General features: G+C 42.9%; 6 protein-coding genes across 11 annotated transcripts; 4 read left to right on the forward strand and 2 right to left on the reverse strand.

The window, feature by feature from the left end:
* The first annotated feature begins 296 nt into the window (after positions 1 to 296).
* LOC131886866 (lachesin-like) lies at positions 297 to 2,143 on the forward strand. 2 transcript variants are annotated; one of them, XM_059235298.1, is made up of 4 exons: positions 297 to 868; positions 942 to 1,421; positions 1,489 to 1,760; positions 1,872 to 2,143. In XM_059235298.1, exons 1-4 carry the CDS (start codon positions 760 to 762, stop codon positions 2,088 to 2,090), a joined length of 1,080 nt encoding a protein of 359 aa, XP_059091281.1. In that variant the 5' UTR covers positions 297 to 759; the 3' UTR covers positions 2,091 to 2,143. The 2 variants fall into 2 exon arrangements, with proteins under 2 accessions (XP_059091281.1, XP_059091282.1); XM_059235299.1 differs by having other exon boundaries at positions 307 to 868; positions 935 to 1,421.
* LOC131886861 (frizzled-4-like) lies at positions 2,092 to 4,589 on the reverse strand. 2 transcript variants are annotated; one of them, XM_059235288.1, is made up of 4 exons: positions 3,731 to 4,589; positions 2,858 to 3,670; positions 2,486 to 2,770; positions 2,092 to 2,395 (listed from the first exon to the last, which is right to left on the reverse strand). In XM_059235288.1, the coding sequence occupies exons 1-4, from the start codon at positions 4,388 to 4,390 to the stop codon at positions 2,201 to 2,203; spliced, it is 1,953 nt and encodes a 650-aa protein (XP_059091271.1). In that variant the 5' UTR covers positions 4,391 to 4,589; the 3' UTR covers positions 2,092 to 2,200. The 2 variants fall into 2 exon arrangements, with proteins under 2 accessions (XP_059091271.1, XP_059091272.1); XM_059235289.1 differs by having other exon boundaries at positions 2,092 to 2,392; positions 3,731 to 4,588.
* Positions 4,590 to 5,047: 458 nt separating this feature from the next.
* LOC131886879 (autophagy protein 12-like) lies at positions 5,048 to 6,063 on the forward strand. The gene is made up of 3 exons (XM_059235321.1): positions 5,048 to 5,208; positions 5,321 to 5,457; positions 5,811 to 6,063. The coding sequence occupies exons 1-3, from the start codon at positions 5,166 to 5,168 to the stop codon at positions 5,931 to 5,933; spliced, it is 303 nt and encodes a 100-aa protein (XP_059091304.1). The 5' UTR covers positions 5,048 to 5,165; the 3' UTR covers positions 5,934 to 6,063.
* A 3,346-nt stretch (positions 6,064 to 9,409) lies between these two features.
* LOC131886870 (ubiquitin thioesterase OTU1-like) lies at positions 9,410 to 10,646 on the forward strand. Its single transcript, XM_059235306.1, has one exon. It carries the CDS (start codon positions 9,732 to 9,734, stop codon positions 10,620 to 10,622), a length of 891 nt encoding a protein of 296 aa, XP_059091289.1. The 5' UTR covers positions 9,410 to 9,731; the 3' UTR covers positions 10,623 to 10,646.
* Positions 10,647 to 11,631: 985 nt separating this feature from the next.
* Positions 11,632 to 13,113, forward strand: LOC131886872 (uncharacterized). 4 transcript variants are annotated; one of them, XM_059235311.1, is made up of 2 exons: positions 11,632 to 11,785; positions 12,368 to 13,113. In XM_059235311.1, exon 2 carries the CDS (start codon positions 12,460 to 12,462, stop codon positions 13,075 to 13,077), a length of 618 nt encoding a protein of 205 aa, XP_059091294.1. In that variant the 5' UTR covers positions 11,632 to 11,785; positions 12,368 to 12,459; the 3' UTR covers positions 13,078 to 13,113. The 4 variants fall into 4 exon arrangements, with proteins under 4 accessions (XP_059091294.1, XP_059091293.1, XP_059091295.1 ...); XM_059235310.1 differs by lacking the exon at positions 11,632 to 11,785 and adding an exon at positions 11,792 to 12,077; XM_059235312.1 differs by lacking the exon at positions 11,632 to 11,785 and adding an exon at positions 11,792 to 12,008.
* Positions 13,114 to 17,221: 4,108 nt separating this feature from the next.
* On the reverse strand, positions 17,222 to 18,569 carry LOC131886869 (aquaporin-7-like). The gene has a single exon (XM_059235305.1). The coding sequence runs from the start codon at positions 18,244 to 18,246 to the stop codon at positions 17,329 to 17,331; it is 918 nt and encodes a 305-aa protein (XP_059091288.1). The 5' UTR covers positions 18,247 to 18,569; the 3' UTR covers positions 17,222 to 17,328.
* Between the last annotated feature and the right edge of the window lie 1,054 nt (positions 18,570 to 19,623).

Raw genomic sequence — 19,623 nt, forward strand, 5'->3', positions numbered from 1 at the left:
ATATTCCGTTTACTTTGCTTTGAAACGCCCCGTATGTGAATGTTCTTTTAAGTTTTCAAATAGAATCTCTAAATTTTACATTTTGTGAATTCAAATTTAGCAATTACGTTCATTCATAAAATGCTCAAAACCTAGTACGTTCACATGTGACAAATCAATGCTCGTCAAAATCAAGCAAGCGAGGATGCGTTTGAGAGAGAGAGAGAGAAAGAGAAGGAACACTCTTGTTTCTATCCCAGTTTCTAGAACAACTATGGGAATTTGGAACTCTCGGCGCTTTTAGAGATGCTCACGAAATAGCGGAGAGGAAATGCGTGTGAGAGAGAGAGAGGGAGCAGAGAGCAGAGAGCTCCAACCACTGTGTCCCACCCTATGTAAGGCATCCCTCTCCTCCTGGCAAATGTTCCAACGCCAACAAATGAATGCACAATATGGGTAGTGGGTTTTTGAACGTGCATACGATTCTTGCTTGCTCCATCCAGCCACCCCTTCCCTTCACCCTCCAACCCATGGGGGGATGAAAGAGAAAGACAAGAAGGGGAAGTCTCTGAGGGTAAGCTTTTGCCGCTCCTACTAAGGTACTTGGTGCTTGTTCGTACGTACAAACTACAAACGAGGAGTGTTTGAAGAAGCGGTAGTAATCCAACACTACATAAGAATAAGAAGAGAGCAGTGGAGCAAATCTAAATCTGGCGTCAGTTTCGAAGGAGAAAGCCGAAATTTATCAAACATTTCCAGTTTGATCTTTGTCTTTTCAAGATGAAGTGGTTGCTCAAGTTTATGCTGTGCGTTTCAGTCTTTAAGTTGTCATCGAGTCAGAAAACTCCCCAGATTAGCTATGTGACGCCAAGTTTGACAACCGACATTGGTGAGTTTAAGTGTTTAGAAATATGCCGGAATGTTATTGAATAAGCATTGACGTTTGAATGGTAAGATTTTAGGCGGTGAGGCCAAGCTGGAATGCACTATTGTGGATCGACAAGACTATCCCATCCTATGGACGAGAGTAGGGAAAGGTGGGCAGAACTTTCCCATCGCTACAGGACCAAAACTCCTCTTAAAAGACCAAAGATTCGACCTGGAACTCAATGAAAAAAGTGGCCAATATATCCTCTCAATTCGAGATGTCCAACCGTCGGATGCATCTTCGTATCTCTGTCAAATTGTGGCCGGATACAACAGCATGGTCACGGCCACAGTGGAGCTGTCCGTGAAATTGCCGCCCGTAATCTCGGACAACACCACTCGGAGCTTTCGAGTGACAGCGGGAGAGAAGGTGGAAATGGAATGCCAATCGAATGGATTCCCAACCCCAAGAATTACTTGGACCCGAGAGGATGGGAGAATGATGCCCAACGGCCAGGAGGAGATCATTACCCCAAGAAAGCTGATCATCAACCAAGTCCGCAGAGAGGACACAGGTATGACATTTCATTCCAACGTTGGATGGACGCTTTCAGACTGGAATTCATGAACATTTTTTAATAGGCAAATACTTGTGTTGGGCTAAGAACGGCGTTGGACCGGGTGATGAACACCGAATGCTAACCTTAGAAGTGGAATATCCACCCATTATCGAGGTGCCCAGACCCAAAATACCACAAGCCCTGAACCACGAAACCGAGCTGACTTGCAAAATTCAGGCCTTCCCTCCGCCTGCCATTCATTGGAGGCAAGGTTCGGAGGAAATTTCCAACTCACCTATGTACCACGTGTCTCATTTCGCATCTCAGAACGACTTGACAACGTCGGTCGTAAAGGTTAGAAAAAACTAGAACGAACGTAAAACTAACTCTGTTTTGTTCCACTGTGTTGTTCCATGTTCCAAATCAAGCACCAACAACACTCTAATGATATCGGGCTTTTTCTAGATCCTGTCCATTGACGAATCACACTACGGAAATTACACATGCGAGGCGGTCAATCGACATGGAAAGGCCACACAAACAATTGAGCTGTATCAAAGCCAAATCCCCATTTGCCCTCCCGTTTGTGGAGATCTAGATTTGTCCAATTCGGCTTTAAACCGGCACGGCAAGAGTCTCCTGGTTGTGGTCGTTCTCGCTAATATCTTCAATCAGATCCTATAAGTCGCGGTATTGGACATTTATTCTTGGAAATAAAGAGACGATAGATCTCTTGACGTATTGACGAACGGGAAACACATAATATGTAAATGAATTCCTATTTGGTGGAGAGCTTAAAGGAAGAATTGTCCACTACTTCCATTGTGGTTGTCCGAGTAGAGTGTGGCTCGGGAATTCCCCGGCTGTGGATTAGGTTGGTGATGGGATGGAAGTTGAACTACTTGCTGTTGCATCCGTTTTTGTCTCTGAAGTTGTCTTTGTGATGCTGGAGTGCTAGTTGAGTGCAATGTGGTATACTCCGTCTCCTGCTATTACAAAAGTAAATTGATTGACGCCTGATCTGAGTTAGATTGGTAAGAGGTTCTTAGAAATGATGACGAACGATTAGGAGTACTCACCGACTCAGGATTACCTTCCGCTTTTGGTTGTGATTGCCTCGAGTATGCAACCGTCGGATAGGCTACTTTTTTATTTTTGGACCAACAACAAAAGTGGAGAACTTCGCGTTTCCAAACTTGCTTGGTATCTTGGGATATGATCCATGTTCCGCTGAGAACACCAAAGAGCAGTCCCATGCACAAACGCAGGAGGAACAAATCGACTGTAGGCTCAGCTGTGCTAGTGCGATTGAGCCACGAGGACCTTTCTGAATATTCATAGATGAATGTGGCCAAGATGAGACCCTGAAAAAATGTTATCATGAATTTAGAGCAATCAGACGAGGGGAATCAGCGTAACGAGGCAATTGTAATTGAAAGGAAAACACTCACCTTGGCAATGACAAACAGAATTGTGTATAATCCCATTTTCATGGCGATATCTTTGAATCCAGTCGGACCATCTTCAGCTCCAGCCTTGGATAACATTACAATCAACCCAATCAAGAGCAGTAGAAGGCTAAGAGAGAACTGAATCGACTCTGGCAAGATCACATAAACCAGAAGCCCGTAATCATCTTGGGCTGCTGGACCGCAAGTGCCCGAAAATTCCTCCCCGTGCATTTCCTTCATGACGGCGAGGAGAATGGTGATGGAGGCGGGCCAGCCCCAGCCAAAAATATGATAATAAGTGACATAATGAGACAGGCGCTTGGCGGTGAGTTTAGTGGTAATAGATAAAAACCATGTTAAGGTGGTGATGAGCCACCAAGAGGTGATGGCACACGAAAAGAAGTTCAGGAACAGGAAGACCGTAAAGCAGGCGGGATTTCGATGTCCTTCCACCGTCAAGAGAAGAAGATCCGGGTTTTGGTCGGAAGGGAAGCACGAGGTGGCTTCGCGCCCCACGATCAGTCGAATCACGTAACCAAAATTATAGCCCAAGGCGGCCAAAGTAATGAAACAGATGGCCCGTTCCGGGTACTGGTGTCGATTCGAGTCCAAGAGAAACGAGACCAACGTGAAAACGCCAGTTAAGGACGATATCACGGTCAAGGCAATCATCCATTTTTCTGCCAAGGCCTTGTCTTCCTCACGAAACTGGACATCGGACCCACACTCGGGCACGCATCGATCCAAACGCTCCACAAAATGCCAATGCGAAGGCGAACGTAAGTTTTGACAACGACCTGAAGGGGTCTGTCCCTAAAAAGTTAAGTATGGTTGTAATCATTCAAATGTCAGATCATGCAGTCCAATTTCTACCATTTCGTTTTGCGCACTCGTTTGGCCATTGAGTATGAGCTTGTTGAGCATGACTCGGGAATTCGAGAATTGCCCAGCCAAGTCGTGGAATTGATGATGATCAGTATCGATGGCCTTTTGCATAAACAGGGGATTACTCTGGAGATTGATAATCGAGGACGAGCTGACCGAGAATTTCGGAATATCCCGCCGATCGTCCTCCGAGCGTTCCATGCACATGTGGTCGTGACTATTAGTCTCCGGGAATCGGTGGCAGGCCAAGACTGGCGGCCAGACCGAATTGAAGCCCATCAAGGTTTTCTCGCAACGCTGACGCACCCGCTCGCACAACGGGCGGCACGGGCCAATTAAAGGCTGAATTTCCACATCGGATTGGCACACGGGGATGTAGACCGCGCACAAGAAGAACTGGATGTCGGGCGAGCATTGGGTCATCACCAAAGGGATGAACGTTTCCAAGGTGGTCAGCGCATCGGCCTGGCGCGTCGAGTTGCCAAAGTTGGGCATGCCAGTCTGATTGTAGCCCAGCGAATCGCACATGTGGGCCTTAATGGGCTCGCAAACCACGCTCGAGTCATCGTAGCGCCCTCCCGCATTGACGCCCCTCAGGCCAGCCCCAAGCCACAAGCTCAGCCAAATGGGCCAAAGGTGGGTCCACATAAGGCCGCCCGTAGTATAGACCTAGCCAGAGGGTGGGTGGGCGGAGCGAAGTGGAACCGGAAGGCGGGGGAGGGAATCACATGGAATGAAAGCAAATCACACCCAGATTGAAGGCCAGAGGCCAGCTAGCCAGCCAGGAGACGCAGATATCAGGACGGCCCAAAGTGAACTTTGAGAATGAGGAGGATAAAGAGGATGAGCAGCAGGAGAGTAGTGAGTAGTGGATTTCGTTTATTTATATCATTCAGGGTTCCTGAACATAACAAACGGCACTGTCTTGGTTTTCCAATCGTTAATCTGACTGAGGTGTTAATGGTATTTCACTTGCCCATCACTATCAAGAAAACTGAAAGTTGCGAAGTTGCTTATCAGAATGTTGAGTAATTCATCGAAGATTTGTTGAGTCAAGTTTGATAAATAACCGACATTTTTGGCAGTCCTGATATTCACAGAGAAGAAAAACTCTAGGGTCATCCAGGAGCAAATTTTGCATTTGTGGCCGGCAAAATTGAAGGTCAAAATCTGTATTTTCAATGCCAGAGCTCATAGTTTTGATCATTAGGGTAGTCATGCTAAGGAAGGTTCACCTAAACCGACGTTGAGTTAGAAGAAACGTCGCATAATAAGAGTTTTAGCTGTTGAGTTGTTGCCAAACTTTTGATATGGTTTGGGTAGCTGTGTCCCTTAGACTTCAAAGACGTTCGAGTCAACCGAGAATATTTTAACTCGATTTCAGTCAATCAAGGACTGTTCAGTCACCCATTAGTCTCTGACCATGGCTTCTGCCGAGGAACAAAGTTCCACCATAGACGCCAAAGGTATGGTTACCGGTCAAGTCAATTCTATATCCAGTTATGATCTTTACTGCTTAGCTGGGCTCTGATCTGAATGTTAATCATGGTTATGGTTTTTCTATGTATCCTGGTTTAGTCATGGTCCGGCTACAACCCGCGGGCGATGCCCCCATCATGCAACAGAGGAACTACAAAGTGGACGGGGACAAGAAGATCGAATGGATCTTGGCTTTTGTCCGGAAAGCCTTGAAATTGGACGAAACTGAGCATTTGGTAATGAAGTTCAAACTTTGAAGTCTTGAAGTCCATGAAGTCATTCCCCCTAGTCAGCACGGCTTTTGAGCCCATTTTAGGATGGTTACCCCAGTAGTTGAGCCGACAGCCAGATGAGCCATATTGGGCGTATCTAATACGTTGATGGATCAGATATTTTATGAATGTCAATTTTTATGAGAATATTAAATTTTCGCTCTCGAACTGCTCGCAATGACATCCCTACTTAGGGTACGAAAGTCCGCATAAAAATAATATTTCAATCTTAAATAGGCTCGATAAGCTAGCTAGGCATTGAAAGACGAGTCCACCTCTGTAAGATGTTCATTTCTCCTCTCTTTTTTTCCTTCTAGTTCTTGTACGTGAACCAAGCATTTTCCCCGTCGCCAGATCAGACCGTGAGACACTTGTACGATTGCTTTGGTGGCGAGGGCAAGCTCGTGCTCAATTACGCCAAAACGCCCATGTGGGGATGATGCAAAAGGCCACGACGTCTTTCGAGTCATACGCCTTGGCCTTTCAAGGCTCATGTTGATTTTATTTTCTTTCTCTCTTCGTCGATTGAAAAATCAGGAATATATCACGATTAGGTATTAGATCAGATTATCCATGGTTATATGTGTTCTATGTTTTTAGATCTGCCTAGACAAATCGATCAAGGTTTGAAAAAGTCAATTGTAAAACTAGAAAAATTTAAGTGTGGCAACTTATGAAAATGCCATGTGAGATAAACAATGCTTTCTAGGGATAGATGACCTGGAAGTATATTTTAATCCCTTAACCAAAAACTTTTGAGTCCCAAATGTTTAAGGGACTTCAAACAAGTTCATTTTTCAATCATTCATTTCAAATGGGTAAAATGTAAAGAAATAAAGGCGGTGATAAATGAGCTCAAGTCGAAAAACAGTTCAGGAATGGACGGTCTATCAAACCGAATTCTAAAACATATAACTCCAGCTTTAATAGTGCCGTTGACGTGGTTAGTGAACATCTCTTTTGTGTCCGGATACATACCAACAGAATGGAAAACTGCAAAAGTCATTCCACTTTTTAAATCAGGTGACAAATCACTACCTGGTAACTATCGCCCTATAAGTCTTTTGCCAAGTTTCTCCAAGGTTTTAGAGAAAATTGTTCATAAACAAATGCGTAACTTTTTAGAAGTAGAGATTCTCCTTTACCCTGAACAGTTTGGTTTTATAAAGCAACATAACACTATGCATGCAGTTCAAAAATTTCTACGAAAATATTCTGCTAATCTCTGCGACAAAATGGCACTTACTATATTTTAGACCTCAAAAAAGCTTTTGATTGCGTTGATCATGGTATATTGATAAAAAACTGGAGTATTACAGATTCCGTGGCAGGTCAATTGGTTGAAAAACTACCTTTCTGAGAGGTACCAGTATGTCGAGGTAAATAATGTTAGATCCTTGAAACTGAAAGTCAAATGTGGGGTTCCCCAAGGCAGCATTCTTGGACCTCTCTTATTTCTGATCTATATAAACGATATACCTCAGCATAGCAATTTGAAATGCATTATGTTTGCTGATGATACGACGCTTCAATATTTTGAAAGCTAACCTGATAAACTAGAGGAGAACACAAATGTTCAACTGGAACGTATCTTCCAAGGGTTAGAAATAAATAAATTAACTTTAAACATAGATAAGTCTAAATTCATGGCTATCAATCACAAAAATTATAATTTCAACTTCAAAATTAATATAAATGGATGTACGTTAGAGGAGGTGGGTTCCACCACTTCCAAAGAAAAATCCATACGATTTCTGGGAATGCAACTCGATAGCAAACTAAACTGGCACTGACACATTGAAAGTGTAGCAAACAAATTTCGAAAAATTATTTTCAGTCCGAACAGAATTCGCAAGTCAATGCCGAAAACTGTAAAGAACCAACTTTATTATGGACTTATCCGAGGTGTCTTGGAGTACGGTATTGAATTTTATTGCCAAAGTACGAAACTGAAGATCTTGTCAATACTCCAGAAAAGAGCTATACGCTGGATAAATAATGCGAAGTGGTTTTCTCACACTGAATCTTTGTTTCACAAGTCCAAGCTCCTAAAATTACAAGATTTGCGCACGCTTAAAATCGTTTAAGTTATGAGGCAGTCTTGTTTGCAAGAACACTCACCATGTATCAATATTTTCAAATAGAAAAATAATCCTCGGCTTGGCGGTTGGAGATCAATTACTCCAGTTGCCAAGTCGGGACTTCTACAAAGTCTACCGAACTTTGCTTTTCCCAACGAGTGGAATAATTTCAACCCTCCAGACATCGATCTAACCAGAATTAAATTCACCCAAACAATTAGAGATTATCTCTTACGGAAGTACTCTATTGCTCCTTGCAAACTCAAGAATTGCTATGTATGCCAACAAAAACCCTAAGAAATGATTTTATTTTTCTCTTTTATTACAATTATCAGCCGCTCAATCTCATCAAAACACTCCATGCACCAAATACAATTCTAAACTTATTAATTTTCCTCCCATTCCTGAAGTCGTTTCGCATTTTCTAGTAAACATAACAAATTAACACTGAAAATATTTGCTTTGCTCTGTTTTTCATGACTCATTGAAGCGGGAAAGGAAGATGACGTCATCGTCAAATTTTGAGAGATCACTCCTACTTTTGAGGCTTCATATCTCTTTGCTGAGGGATTAAATTGAAGAATCAGTTCTTTTATCCATTAAGGGAATGGTTCATGCAGGTAGGTATTTTTATAAACTGTCTTAAGTTTCACTCTATAACATGCATAAAAACTAATTTTTTTTTTTAATTTTTAAAAGCCGTTTTTCGGGTGATTTTTTTGTATTTTAGAATTTCGTATTTTTGCAATAAACTTTTTGAAACCTTAGAAACTGTTATTGTCCAATATTGAGATTTACATCTTGGATTTTTAGTACCTCTACTGTTTTGAAAAGTGCCCCAATGACCTCCCAAAATTTGTGCTGCTTTTCATCGTCCAGCTGCTACTTCAATGTGTCAATATCTTTTTCTTGGTCCTTCTTTTCTTATAAATTCGAACCGATATGATGATTTCCTACAAGCCTTTCAATTTTTTTTTTCTTCCAACTCACGCTATCGTGTTGCAGCTTGACCTCTGTAACATTATTAAATATCTATGTCATGTCTTCTTTAATTTGCCCAGGTCCTGGTGAAAACAAGCTTTTGCTCACCCAGAACCTGAGGAACTACATGCTCATGAAAATTTTTGATTTATCAATATGCTAAATCAAACATTAAATGCCGACATTATCCAATCATGATCAAAGTGTTCCTGAAATAGATCTATCTATGTATCTATATCTATCTAAGTTAAGTAATTCAACGTTCACGTTCATTAACGAGTAACCAGCATATTTCTAGAATTCCTCATAGATACTGCATTTCTGGTGAGATAAAACCCCAGAAATACTTGATTACTAATATCTTTTAGTAATTTTGCCATTTCATACCAACCTTAGCATATCTTGAGTCTAGCTAGTACATTTCATAAGTCAAATATTTGGCTTTTCACGCACAAAGTAGAGGTCAAAATGCCAGAGACCGTAGCTACGCTCGGAGTTCTTTCAGCTAAATAGCGTAAGAGCCACTTGATTTGTCTTTAATTGGAGGCTAACTTTCTTACTTATGAATACAATCTTAAAAAAGGGGCACCTGCCCAAAGGAGGCTCAGTTTGCCGGGCAACCCGCTCACAGTCAATATTTCTGGAAGCCCTGGCATTAGTCCACGGATCCAGCAATGTCATTCTGTTCCCGATTCGCCAAGAACTAACATTTTATTAAAGTAAGGGTCGGCCAAGCATCAACTATTAATGCCGCCAGCCCAAATCTGACCTGTATTCTTTGCATTATATCATTTATCAACCATTATTGTAATATTTATCACTCATTATATTATTATCCAGTCACATCCTCTTCGCATTGTCTCCGAAACACCCAACCTCTCGGTGACAACCCAATAAGAAGAACTAAGCCAGAAAGAAAGAAAGAAAGAAAGACCAAAAAGCAGACCAGGTGTGATCAGTGATCACTAGAAAGAGACCTACAACCTTTCCTCGACCTTTAAATCGAACCCTGGGTGGTTGAGCTAAAACCACACCACCGTTCCCCACCTACACCTACTGGCATCACTCCCGGTCACCAAGAACGGGTGTGTCGGCGTCCATGGTGTTCTGCCCGTGTTACTCCATCGCTAGGATCTCATCTAATCAAAGGTGATTCTCGCTCGATTGATCGCTATTATGGCCATGACCAAGTTTCAAATTCGGGTCAAGACCCCGGGAGGACCTAAGGTGTTGTCGGACCTCTCGGCACAGAGCACCATCCAGGATCTCCTGCTGGCCAGCGATATCCCGGTGCGGTCTGGGTCCGAACTGAGTGGCGTGCGACTCCTGCACGGGTTTCCGCCCAAATCTTTGAGCATGGATCGCTTGGAGCAAACGCTCCAAAGCCTGTCCATCCGGCATGGGGACTCGCTCATCGTGGAGTATCAGGCCGTGCCCGGTAATGATGACCCTTTGTTAGAATATGAGGGCGTGTTACTGCGGCAAGTGGTGCCGGCCAATAACTCGTGTCTCTTTACTTCCATCAATTTCTGCCTGAGTGGTCAACTGGACTTGAGCAAAGCCGACTTCATGCGCGAGGTCATTTCCGCCGCCGTGTCCGGTGACCCCAATAAGTACACCAGCGCCATCTTGGGCAAGGACAATGCGGACTATTGTCGTTGGATCCGGGATGCGGATTCGTGGGGTGGTGCAATCGAAGCTCAAATATTGGCCGAGTACTTTGGCGTGGTCATCACCGTGGTCGATATTCAGTCGGATTTTCAGACCCATTTTGGGGAAGCCATTGGGTCCTCACAACGGATGGTTTTGATCTACGATGGGATTCACTACGATCCGTTGTATCGAGATGTGGGCGGTGGTGATAAGCAGACTTTATTCAGCCTGTCCGATTCGAAAGCCTTGAAAGAAGCCACGGTCTTGGCCGCCGTGGCCAAAACTGCTCGGCAATTCACGGATGTGGCCAATTTTACATTAAGATGTTTGGTATGCCAAACCCGCTTGAAAGGACAGACCGATGCTCAAAGTCATGCCAAGGAAACCGGACACACCAACTTTGGCGAAGTTTAGCTGGAATAAAGAAATCAAACTAGACCCAAATTAAAATCGTCTCGTCGTTTGGGATCACACTTGCAGCGGGCTATAATTGAGATAATTGAGTGTCCCAAAGACTGCCCAGCATAACAGACACAAACATCGACATTTTTTGTGTACAAGCCATGAGATTATCATGTCACATGAATTCAACTCAACATTTTTTTAGATCTTTTTGGACCCAGCTACGAGCTGTCTAGCGGTTGACTTGCAATGTCTGGTCACGCTACGACAATCTTCGCATACAGAGCTACGACCAGTGTTGCCAAATGTCAGGTGATTCCCCATTTCTGAGGTAATTTTGACGTCCACTAAGCAAGAAATTTGGCTCATGGGTAACACTCAATTTTAATCAAATCTGGGGTACTTTGTTTGTCTCAGTAACGACTTGCAACCGTTCTGTTTTTTTCAAACATCAGAACGAACGAAATTGCATCTTTGCACTTTAGTCAATCTTCTCTTTGGCGCCAAAACCAACATTAATAAAAGAAAAGGTTATATCTGTTTGCAAATTACAAAGCAGATCTAGAAACAATGATGAACCGAAATGGTAAGGCTTTCCCAATGACAGTGGCAATTCACAAAAATATCCAAAAATATGGTGCATATTTGTTGCCAACAATGAGGCCAAAGTAGAAATAACCCTGAGCGTTAGTCTACTCTGGTTGTTAGTCACATAGCAAGTACGGACAGGCACAAAAAAAACGGTACCAGCTAATGGCCTTTTTAGAAGCAGCAAACTTTTGTAAGGGCAATAATGAGCTTGTCAAGGTTTTTATGCTTCCATGTTCTGATCCTCGGCTTTTTACTAGTTTTGAAATGCTTTTGTACCTTTCAATTCTGTATTCCTATTCTTTCACATGCGACATTGACCTTCTAAAAGACCTGAAAAGATGTATATTTGAAAACAAGGCTTTAAATAAGAAATTGGGAGCTGGTGCGTGGACGAAAGTTTCTGGGGTAAATTTTTTGGTTTTTTTACGAAATTTTTGGGGGCATTTCATGAACATTTTCTGGCAAAACTGGCCACGATCGCCAGTTTCTTCTGTCGTTGGTAAAGAATATATAGAGATTGCTCGCTCACCTCAAGCCTGTTCCCTTCTCCTACTTTATCTATGCAAGTGCTTGGAAAGAAAGAGGTGAGATAATACCGATACTACGTACAAGCGATGCGTAAAAGCGAAGAAAGCGTGAATCCTCACCTTTGGTACAATCAATACCTTGTATACAGGTTATCTCGATTGATTCAAGTTTGAATGACGGAAGCCCTTCTTTACTCTCAGCCTCACCTTGTTTCAAACGGCGGGGTTGTCCTGTGTGTGTGTATGTGTCTATCAATTTTGTCTCCGCCCACCTAGAATGGTGAGCTAACAAGATAAGCTACGAGGCAATTTGTCCCAAAGTATTTGGAGGCTTGTCTCTTATCAATTGGTAAGGTTCTCGTAAGGAAGGAAGCAATTCCATTTGGCCCTTCTTTCCATGGACTTGGGAGAGTAGGCTTTATCTTTAGCGCATTTGAGCGAAAAAGTTCACTTTGAAGTATGGGTTTGTTACCGACATCATTCAACCCATCAGAACTGAGTTCAAGTAACTGGCTCCATTTGGCACCCAAGGGTTTTGGGTCTGATGGGCAAAATCAATGACCAACCAGACATTTCTATTCAAATACACAACTTAATGTTGGCCCACTAATCGGATATTTTTTTTGTTATACTTTCCAGTTTCACTAAACCGGACTTTTGATACGGACCCGGTCCGATTCGGTCGCCTACTTCCCCGCTTCCCCCCAACCAATCTCAGAGCAGCGCGTACCATGCGGAAATGTTGCTGTTGCATCTCTGTCCATGGAGGGTCCATCTTCTTAGCCATCCTGGGTATCACCCTCTGCCTCTTGGAATTGGTACCCATTATGCCATTTCTTCTCCAATGGAAGTCCTTTAATCCCATTCAGGAGAATCTGAGTCACGCCTCTTACGTGTTCAAAGAGATCTTGAAAGAGCACAATGCGACCGAGGAAGAGGCCGACCAGATCGTGGCCAATGGCATCTCCATGGCCTGGATAGGCTTGTTGGTGGAGGCTATCCTCAGTGGGGTATTCGTAGTGTTCTGTTTGCTGATGATTTGTGGCGTGGCCACCAAGAAGCGAAAGCTAATGCTGCCTTACCTGACCTACCTCATGGCAGCCATTGTGATTTTTGTCCTCGTCGGGTTCATCCTCTGCGGCCTCTTGTGTTTTGTGAACCTTATCTCTGGCTTGGTGGGTCTGATATTGGTCCTGGTCATCACCGTCCTAATGGCCTACTTCTGGCGAGCCGTCCAAATGTCCTATAAAGAACTGGGATGCCAAGATTACATGTATTCACTCGCGCCCATGGACAGCCACTCTAAACGAAACCAGCACAATTCTCCTCAACAATTCGATTTAGCCTAACCCATCGAAGACTAAAATACATTTTATGAAACAGAACTGAGTTTTACCCTCTTCGTAATACTCGCTCACCTGAAGTGCAAGTCTCTCATGTCAGTTGCCATAGGTGCGTTTAGAAAAAGGGAGTGGGTGACAGTCGCGAAATCTTTGAAAAGCACTTTGGCCAAAACAGACCTTGTCTGTTATTTTTATAAAAGATTTACTTAAAAATGCGTTGAATTGCGATTTAAATCTTCTACATGGGAACATCAAAGCAGCTATTCAAAACTGCTTGACGAAAACATTCAATGTGACTGATAACCTAATTGTTAGAAATACGACACATATCTTTTAAAACACCTCTTGTAAAGGAACGAGTGAACTTGATACCAAAATCGCTTCATTTTAGAGAAAGAGCAGGATTGTTGCAAGCCTTCCGTCTTTGGCAAATTGCGTTCTTCTTATCGATGTACGGTTGGAAACGTAAGTTTGTATGAAAATATACATTCCCCTTGTTATGATAGTATGTAGTAAAATCACAACTTATAACATGGCGCAATTGCCCCTTGTGTCCAACACGTAGTCGGACCTCACCGACTTCCTGTGGACAAGTGGACAGCCGTTGGAGACCTGCCTTCATTGCGGACCGTCAATCCGGACCCACTCTGCCGATCCGGACCCACTCCGCCAATCCTGACTCACTCCGTCAATCCGGACCCACTCTGCCAATCCGGACCCACTTTGCCAATCCGGACTCACTCCGTCAATCCGGACCCACTCTGCCAATCCTGACTCACTCCGTCAATCCGGACCCACTCTTGTCAGTCCGAATTCATCCTAGGAGGGAGATGTTTTGATATCATTTGGTTAAATCACAACTCATAGCATTCACAGAAGAAGCGTCCAATGGGTTGAAAGAGTGTGGTTTCGACAGCTGGTCCCAAACGAAGGGCATTTGATATGAGATGCAGTGTGAAAAAGGTTGTTTTCGCCTGTGGCATACTCATTAATGCTTCAATGAGGGTTGGCCCTGACATCAGACGGGCTTGAGCATAGGCAATTTACATGGACATGTAAACCAAACTAACTTGCTCAAGTGTTTTTAAGTTCTAGTTTCATTTGCAACGGAAATACCTGTCAAATTGTTACTCACATTCAGACAAGTGTTTGTCATTTCAAGGGGAAATAGGACAGAGATTACAAGTAAATCAATTACAACAACTCGGTCCTGCTGGATCGAAAAAGAAAGTGTTGTCACGTTGGAATTCTAAAATGACATCCCCTAATTGTAACGAACCAAAAGCAAATTAAGTATCGCGCGTTATTTTGGTCTATTGCTGACTCTTCAATCTTTTTTCTAGTCTTATAAATCTATTTAAATGCAAAATGCTGGTAAATAAGAGAGCTCTTTTATTCTAGCCCTACTAATGGCAAATGGAAATATCTGAGATGGCAGATTGAAGGAAGGTAAGAATTGGCCAAAGTAAACAAATACGCGAGAATTCATGAAAGCGGAAAACATTTGTAAACTATGTCTGAGTAGCCCATCATGGTCTTTTTTGACTCGTTTCGTATAGTCATTTCTAATGTGTAAGGTTTCAAAGGTTCATTGATGCTTTGGAATGATCTCACAGGAGGGTCGCGTCACGCTAGATAAAGAAATTGATGATAAAAAAAATGTCTCCCTTGATATGTAAGTTCGGTAATAGATGTACACGTCTGAATTTTGCCTTATTCACTTAAAGTTGGATAAGCTTCTTGAATCTTCATAATAGAAAAATGAGTCAATGTCCACAGGGAATCCCAACTCCCTGTTCGCAACCAATTCCTGACATAAGATAGGTCCCGGTTCGATCCTCCTTCTCGACCTTTTTCAAGGCGAGTTCTTTACACTATTCCACACCAATTGATAAAGGACTAAGCTAATGCTTGACTTTGTTTGAAGTTTGTTCTCGACAATTGAATATGAACTTGAACTGTGTATCCGATCAGAAAGGTTCTCTCGGTGGTATCCACAATGAATTTTTATAGCTCAAATCCAATGGTTTTCCCCAAATCCGACCGAATCCGAACTTTTTGCTTGATGATAACATTTTAGATTATTTATCTATTAACATAATGACCTGCAGATCCTTTTAACCACTATTGACATAGGTTATACATCATAAAACTTAATTAATTTTCTAATTTAATTATCATTTTAAAAAAATTTCATTGTAATCACACTGACAAATAGGGGAGGAGACGTGGCGTAGTGGTTAGCACAGAACCTTTTAAGAGAGAGGACCCCGGTTCGAATCTCCTCCCCGACCTTCCTCGATGGAAACTTTAAGACGCTAACCACACCCACTGAAGGAGAGCCAAGCTGACATGGACACGACACTGCTCAGCGGAACTGTATACGGACGATGTGATGGCTGGCTTCGCTGGCCGGGCGAGGTTCATCCCTCCGACCATAACAAACTCACACTATTAGTGGTAAATGTCCATCTCTCTTTACGAGTAGCTGCCTCATAGACCACTCATCAAGAAGAATGCTAAATGCTTCTTCGATTCACAGATGTTAACTTTCGATCTGAGCGTCCCCCGTTCATATTCAAGACACAGATAAATATAGATCCGACTTGATTAAGATCCGGCTTAATTGCTGGACAAAACTTACAGATGATGGGTGCAAAAAGGTTGTGCCCAAACCTCACAACGTTGATTTGAGTTCAATGTAGATCAGAGAATAACTTACTAAACATTCGCGTAAAACTTTGATTCTGATTTACAAAAAGCACTTGGTGCTTAGTTTTAATATGATGGCTAAATATTTCTAATGCTTGATGGCACAAGAAAACTCATGCAAAGACATGAAGAATTTCTGAACACTTGAGCAGGGGAAAAGAAGCAACAGCAGGCCCGCTCTCATGGATAATGCGTAACCTCTTATTTTTATTAATAACCTATGTTTATTGTAAAGACGCATAATTTCTTTTTCATTTTTTTTTTTTTTTTTTACCAAAAATAAATTGGTTTGGTATTTAGTCTGCAATAGACCTGAGTGATACAAAACTGAAGGGGGCCAAATTTGAGACCATGAAGAAGCGATAACTAATTTGCCAACCACTGCTGTGCAGTGCAATCTGAGTTGTTTTTGGCATAACTTTCTTCTGAGAACTTGAGGTTCGGAGCTTTAAGCAAGTTGCTTGGACCAGAGTCAATTATACGTAGAGACTAACTATTTATACGGAACGAACACGTCGGTCTGGGTCAACTTCAAAAGTATCCGCAAAAAATTCGGCCCAGACTGCGTGACAGACGGCTCTGGTAACTTTGTGATTCCAGACGTTCAACTTCAAAATTATCGCCAACCAAAATAAGGGAAGCGGAAAAAAGACCTTGAAACATTTATACTAATTTTAGCCTACTCGCATTTCTGGCAAATAACTGAATTTTGTAGGGGATGTACCAGTAACTAGTAGCCGCCAAGACCAGATTGGTCAAAATCTCCAAGTTAGATTGGTGACAAGAAAAACAGCTTCGGAGGGAAGATGAATTTTGCTGTCAAGGTGAACTCTGTTTTGATGTAGATTTGGAAGAAACATCAAAAACCATTGACATTAGAACCTATTAGTTTCGTTGCAAGAAGACGTATATTAGCAAGAAAATTCAACACCAATTTCATACCTTTGGATGTCATTGTTTCCGTTGGTTTTCACAATCTTCAGAAAATGTCAGCCAATGATAACGTATCATAACAAATTCAAGCAACATGCAATGGATGAAAATTTGAATAACGCAAATTGAACATTTACTGCAAAAGTTCACTGGCATTAAAAAGCCAACGTAGTAAGTAGTACGTACTAGTGCTGGGGCGAGTCCGGACTTGAGTCCAAGTAGACTCAAGTCTTTTCCTCGATTTTGGAGAAATTGGCCGGACTCGAGTCTTTTAGAAAGAACTCGAGTTCAGACTCGCCAAAAAAAAGGATTCATTTCTTCTTAAAATTTCGCAAGACGAGTTTGTTTGCTAAGATTGAATATAGTAAAAGACTTGAATCCTCTGTCGGACTTGAGTCTGGCCAAAAGTCAAAAAATCAAGGGACTCACCCCAACACTCCCAAGTGCTAACACTAACACTGAGACATATCTTTGGCAATTCAGTATTTCAGTATTGAAGCACATATCCCTAAGAGTGCATTTATTTCAACTATTGTTTTTTGTATTGGCTCTCCATTGGTTCAAGCTGTATTAGGAAATGCTGTGTAGACAGCAAAATTGAAAAAAAAAGCATTAGTCATCTTCGGTGGTGAGCATTTTTTCCGTGACCTCAATGTCTTGTTTGAGCTCATTATTCTCGATCTTCTCGACCACCTTGATCACATCTAGCTCATAAGCGCTTTGTTTCCAATGATTTTCAATGCAGAAGCAATACATAAGAGCACCCAAGACTGCCCCAAGATGGGTTCCAATGACCGGGACGACCCACCAATGGTTTTCAATGGTAAACGGTTTAGTGCCCCATCCAGCTACAAGTGTGAACAAGCGGGGGGCAAGATCTCGAGCTGGATTAATGGCGTAGCCGCAATTGTGCCCGAAGCAGATGCCGATGTTGAGCACGATGAATCCAATGTAGAGTGGAGCCATACCCTTGGACACACCCATGTTCTTCTTGTCGCAAATGGCACAAATTAGAAGCATCAATAAACCGGTGCTAACCACCTGGTCTAGCAATCCACTGTGGTGGCTGAGGAAAGGGGAAGGGTAGGTGGCAAAAATGCCAGCCGTTTCGGGGGTGGCTCGATCCAATCCATTCTCAGCCTCAAAGGCGTTCAAAGCCTCATAGTAGATTCCGTACAAGAGGCCAGAGGCGATAAAGCCTCCCAAGTATTGGGCGGCCATGTACAAGGGGACCTTCTTCCACGGTGTGTTACCAATGACCGCCAAGGCCAATGTAACTGCGGGGTTGATGTGCCCTCCAGAAACTCCACCGGACACGAGCACGCCCAAGGTCACGGCCACGCCCCATCCCCAGTTGATGGAGAAGAAATCGCCCTTCTCTTCATTACTTAAAACCACTTGGGCAACGACGGCATTGCCAAAGAGAATGAGAACGAAGGTACCGAGAAATTCAGCCATGAACTCCCGGACGAGATCGTTGGTAACCCGCACATTGCGGATCTTTTCCGCGACAATGTTTTTTTGGGCCATGTTGCCGTGAGGGATACAGAAGTACGACTCAAGAAGCTAGAAATGTTCTCTTTAGCTCTCTATTGAGTTCCGGGGATTCCAGTCAGCACGTTCAATCTACGTAGGAGAATCGGTTTATCTGGAAAACGCTTTATTCGTTCGGACTCTGCCTCGTCCACGGAGCTCGAAGGAGGAGCTATGAAGAGACGCGTTAGTTTGGACAATTTTCGTGCAGTTGACGGTCGTTGGGATCCTCGTTTACCTCCAAAGCCATGCATTCTCATGCGACCATGCCAATGTGGTAGAGAGCACGCCTCTTCAATGTCCAATCTAGAGCTCTTGCCTGTTCCTTTTCCCCAAAGCTTAAGAGCTGGGTACTACCATGAACAGATTCCAAGCTATCCTCGTTTGTCGTAAGAGACCAGCTCATGGAGACCCTCGCGACTCCTATTACTACTCCTAATCCAGACTCCGTCGAAGTGAACACGGGCAATGGGACCGAAAGATGAGGAGAAGGCGAGGACGATGATGATGGTAAAGGGAGGGTTGTTGCCCGTGTCCGCTTGCTAAATTGGCCCCAAGTTGAATTTATTGTCGTCCATGGTGGTGGTGGTGTGGTGGTGGCAAAAGTAGCAACAGAAGAAGCTCCATCCAACTAGGGAATGTGTGTACGTTGTATTCTCTCGTACGTACGAGTGCGTACCTAGTCATATACCGAATATAAGATTCCAAGCTCCAGAACGATTTCAAAGGAGCAAGGAACCACCGTCTCTCTGCTCTCCTTTTGTCGAAAAGATTTTTAGGGCGAGTGTTGGAAGAAGACAGATGCGAGGAGCTCCATTGCCATGAAGCAATCAACGTCGACCAGAACGTCGGTATGGTTCGTTCGAAGTGAAGAGGAATCAAAGCTCGAAGTGAAGCTCCAAGAGAACCTCTAGGATGAGAAGCTCTTCCCAATGAAAACATTGTCAGGTACCGCAGGCAACGAAAGGAAAGAAGACCTGTCTGTCATGCAACGACAGACCACAATTCTATGAACTCAAATGTTCCCTAGTTCATTGAAGCTTTGATGAGGTAGAAGAAAAACTCCTAGCCTTACCTATTAAGCGTATTTTTCCGTTCAGGGCGTTGCCATATTTGGTCATATCATCAAAGCCTATTGAAACGATGAACTTGCTTGAATGTAAAGCTTTCTTAACCATAAATGGTAAAACGATAAGAGTTTTCTCATCTTCCACTACTTTGGAGGTAGTTTTCGAGCATCCTAATCTGTACCATAACGGATTTTTGCTTTGAAATTAATCATTAAAGCTCGTTTAAAAACCCGCCTCAAGATTAATCTTGCTTCTTCCGCACCAGTATTCGTTCAATTTGTAAAAGCTTTTCAAATCTTTCTTC

Source organism: Tigriopus californicus, chromosome 9, assembly GCF_007210705.1.
Source record: "Tigriopus californicus strain San Diego chromosome 9, Tcal_SD_v2.1, whole genome shotgun sequence".
In the NCBI taxonomy this organism is placed as follows: domain Eukaryota; kingdom Metazoa; phylum Arthropoda; class Copepoda; order Harpacticoida; family Harpacticidae; genus Tigriopus; species Tigriopus californicus.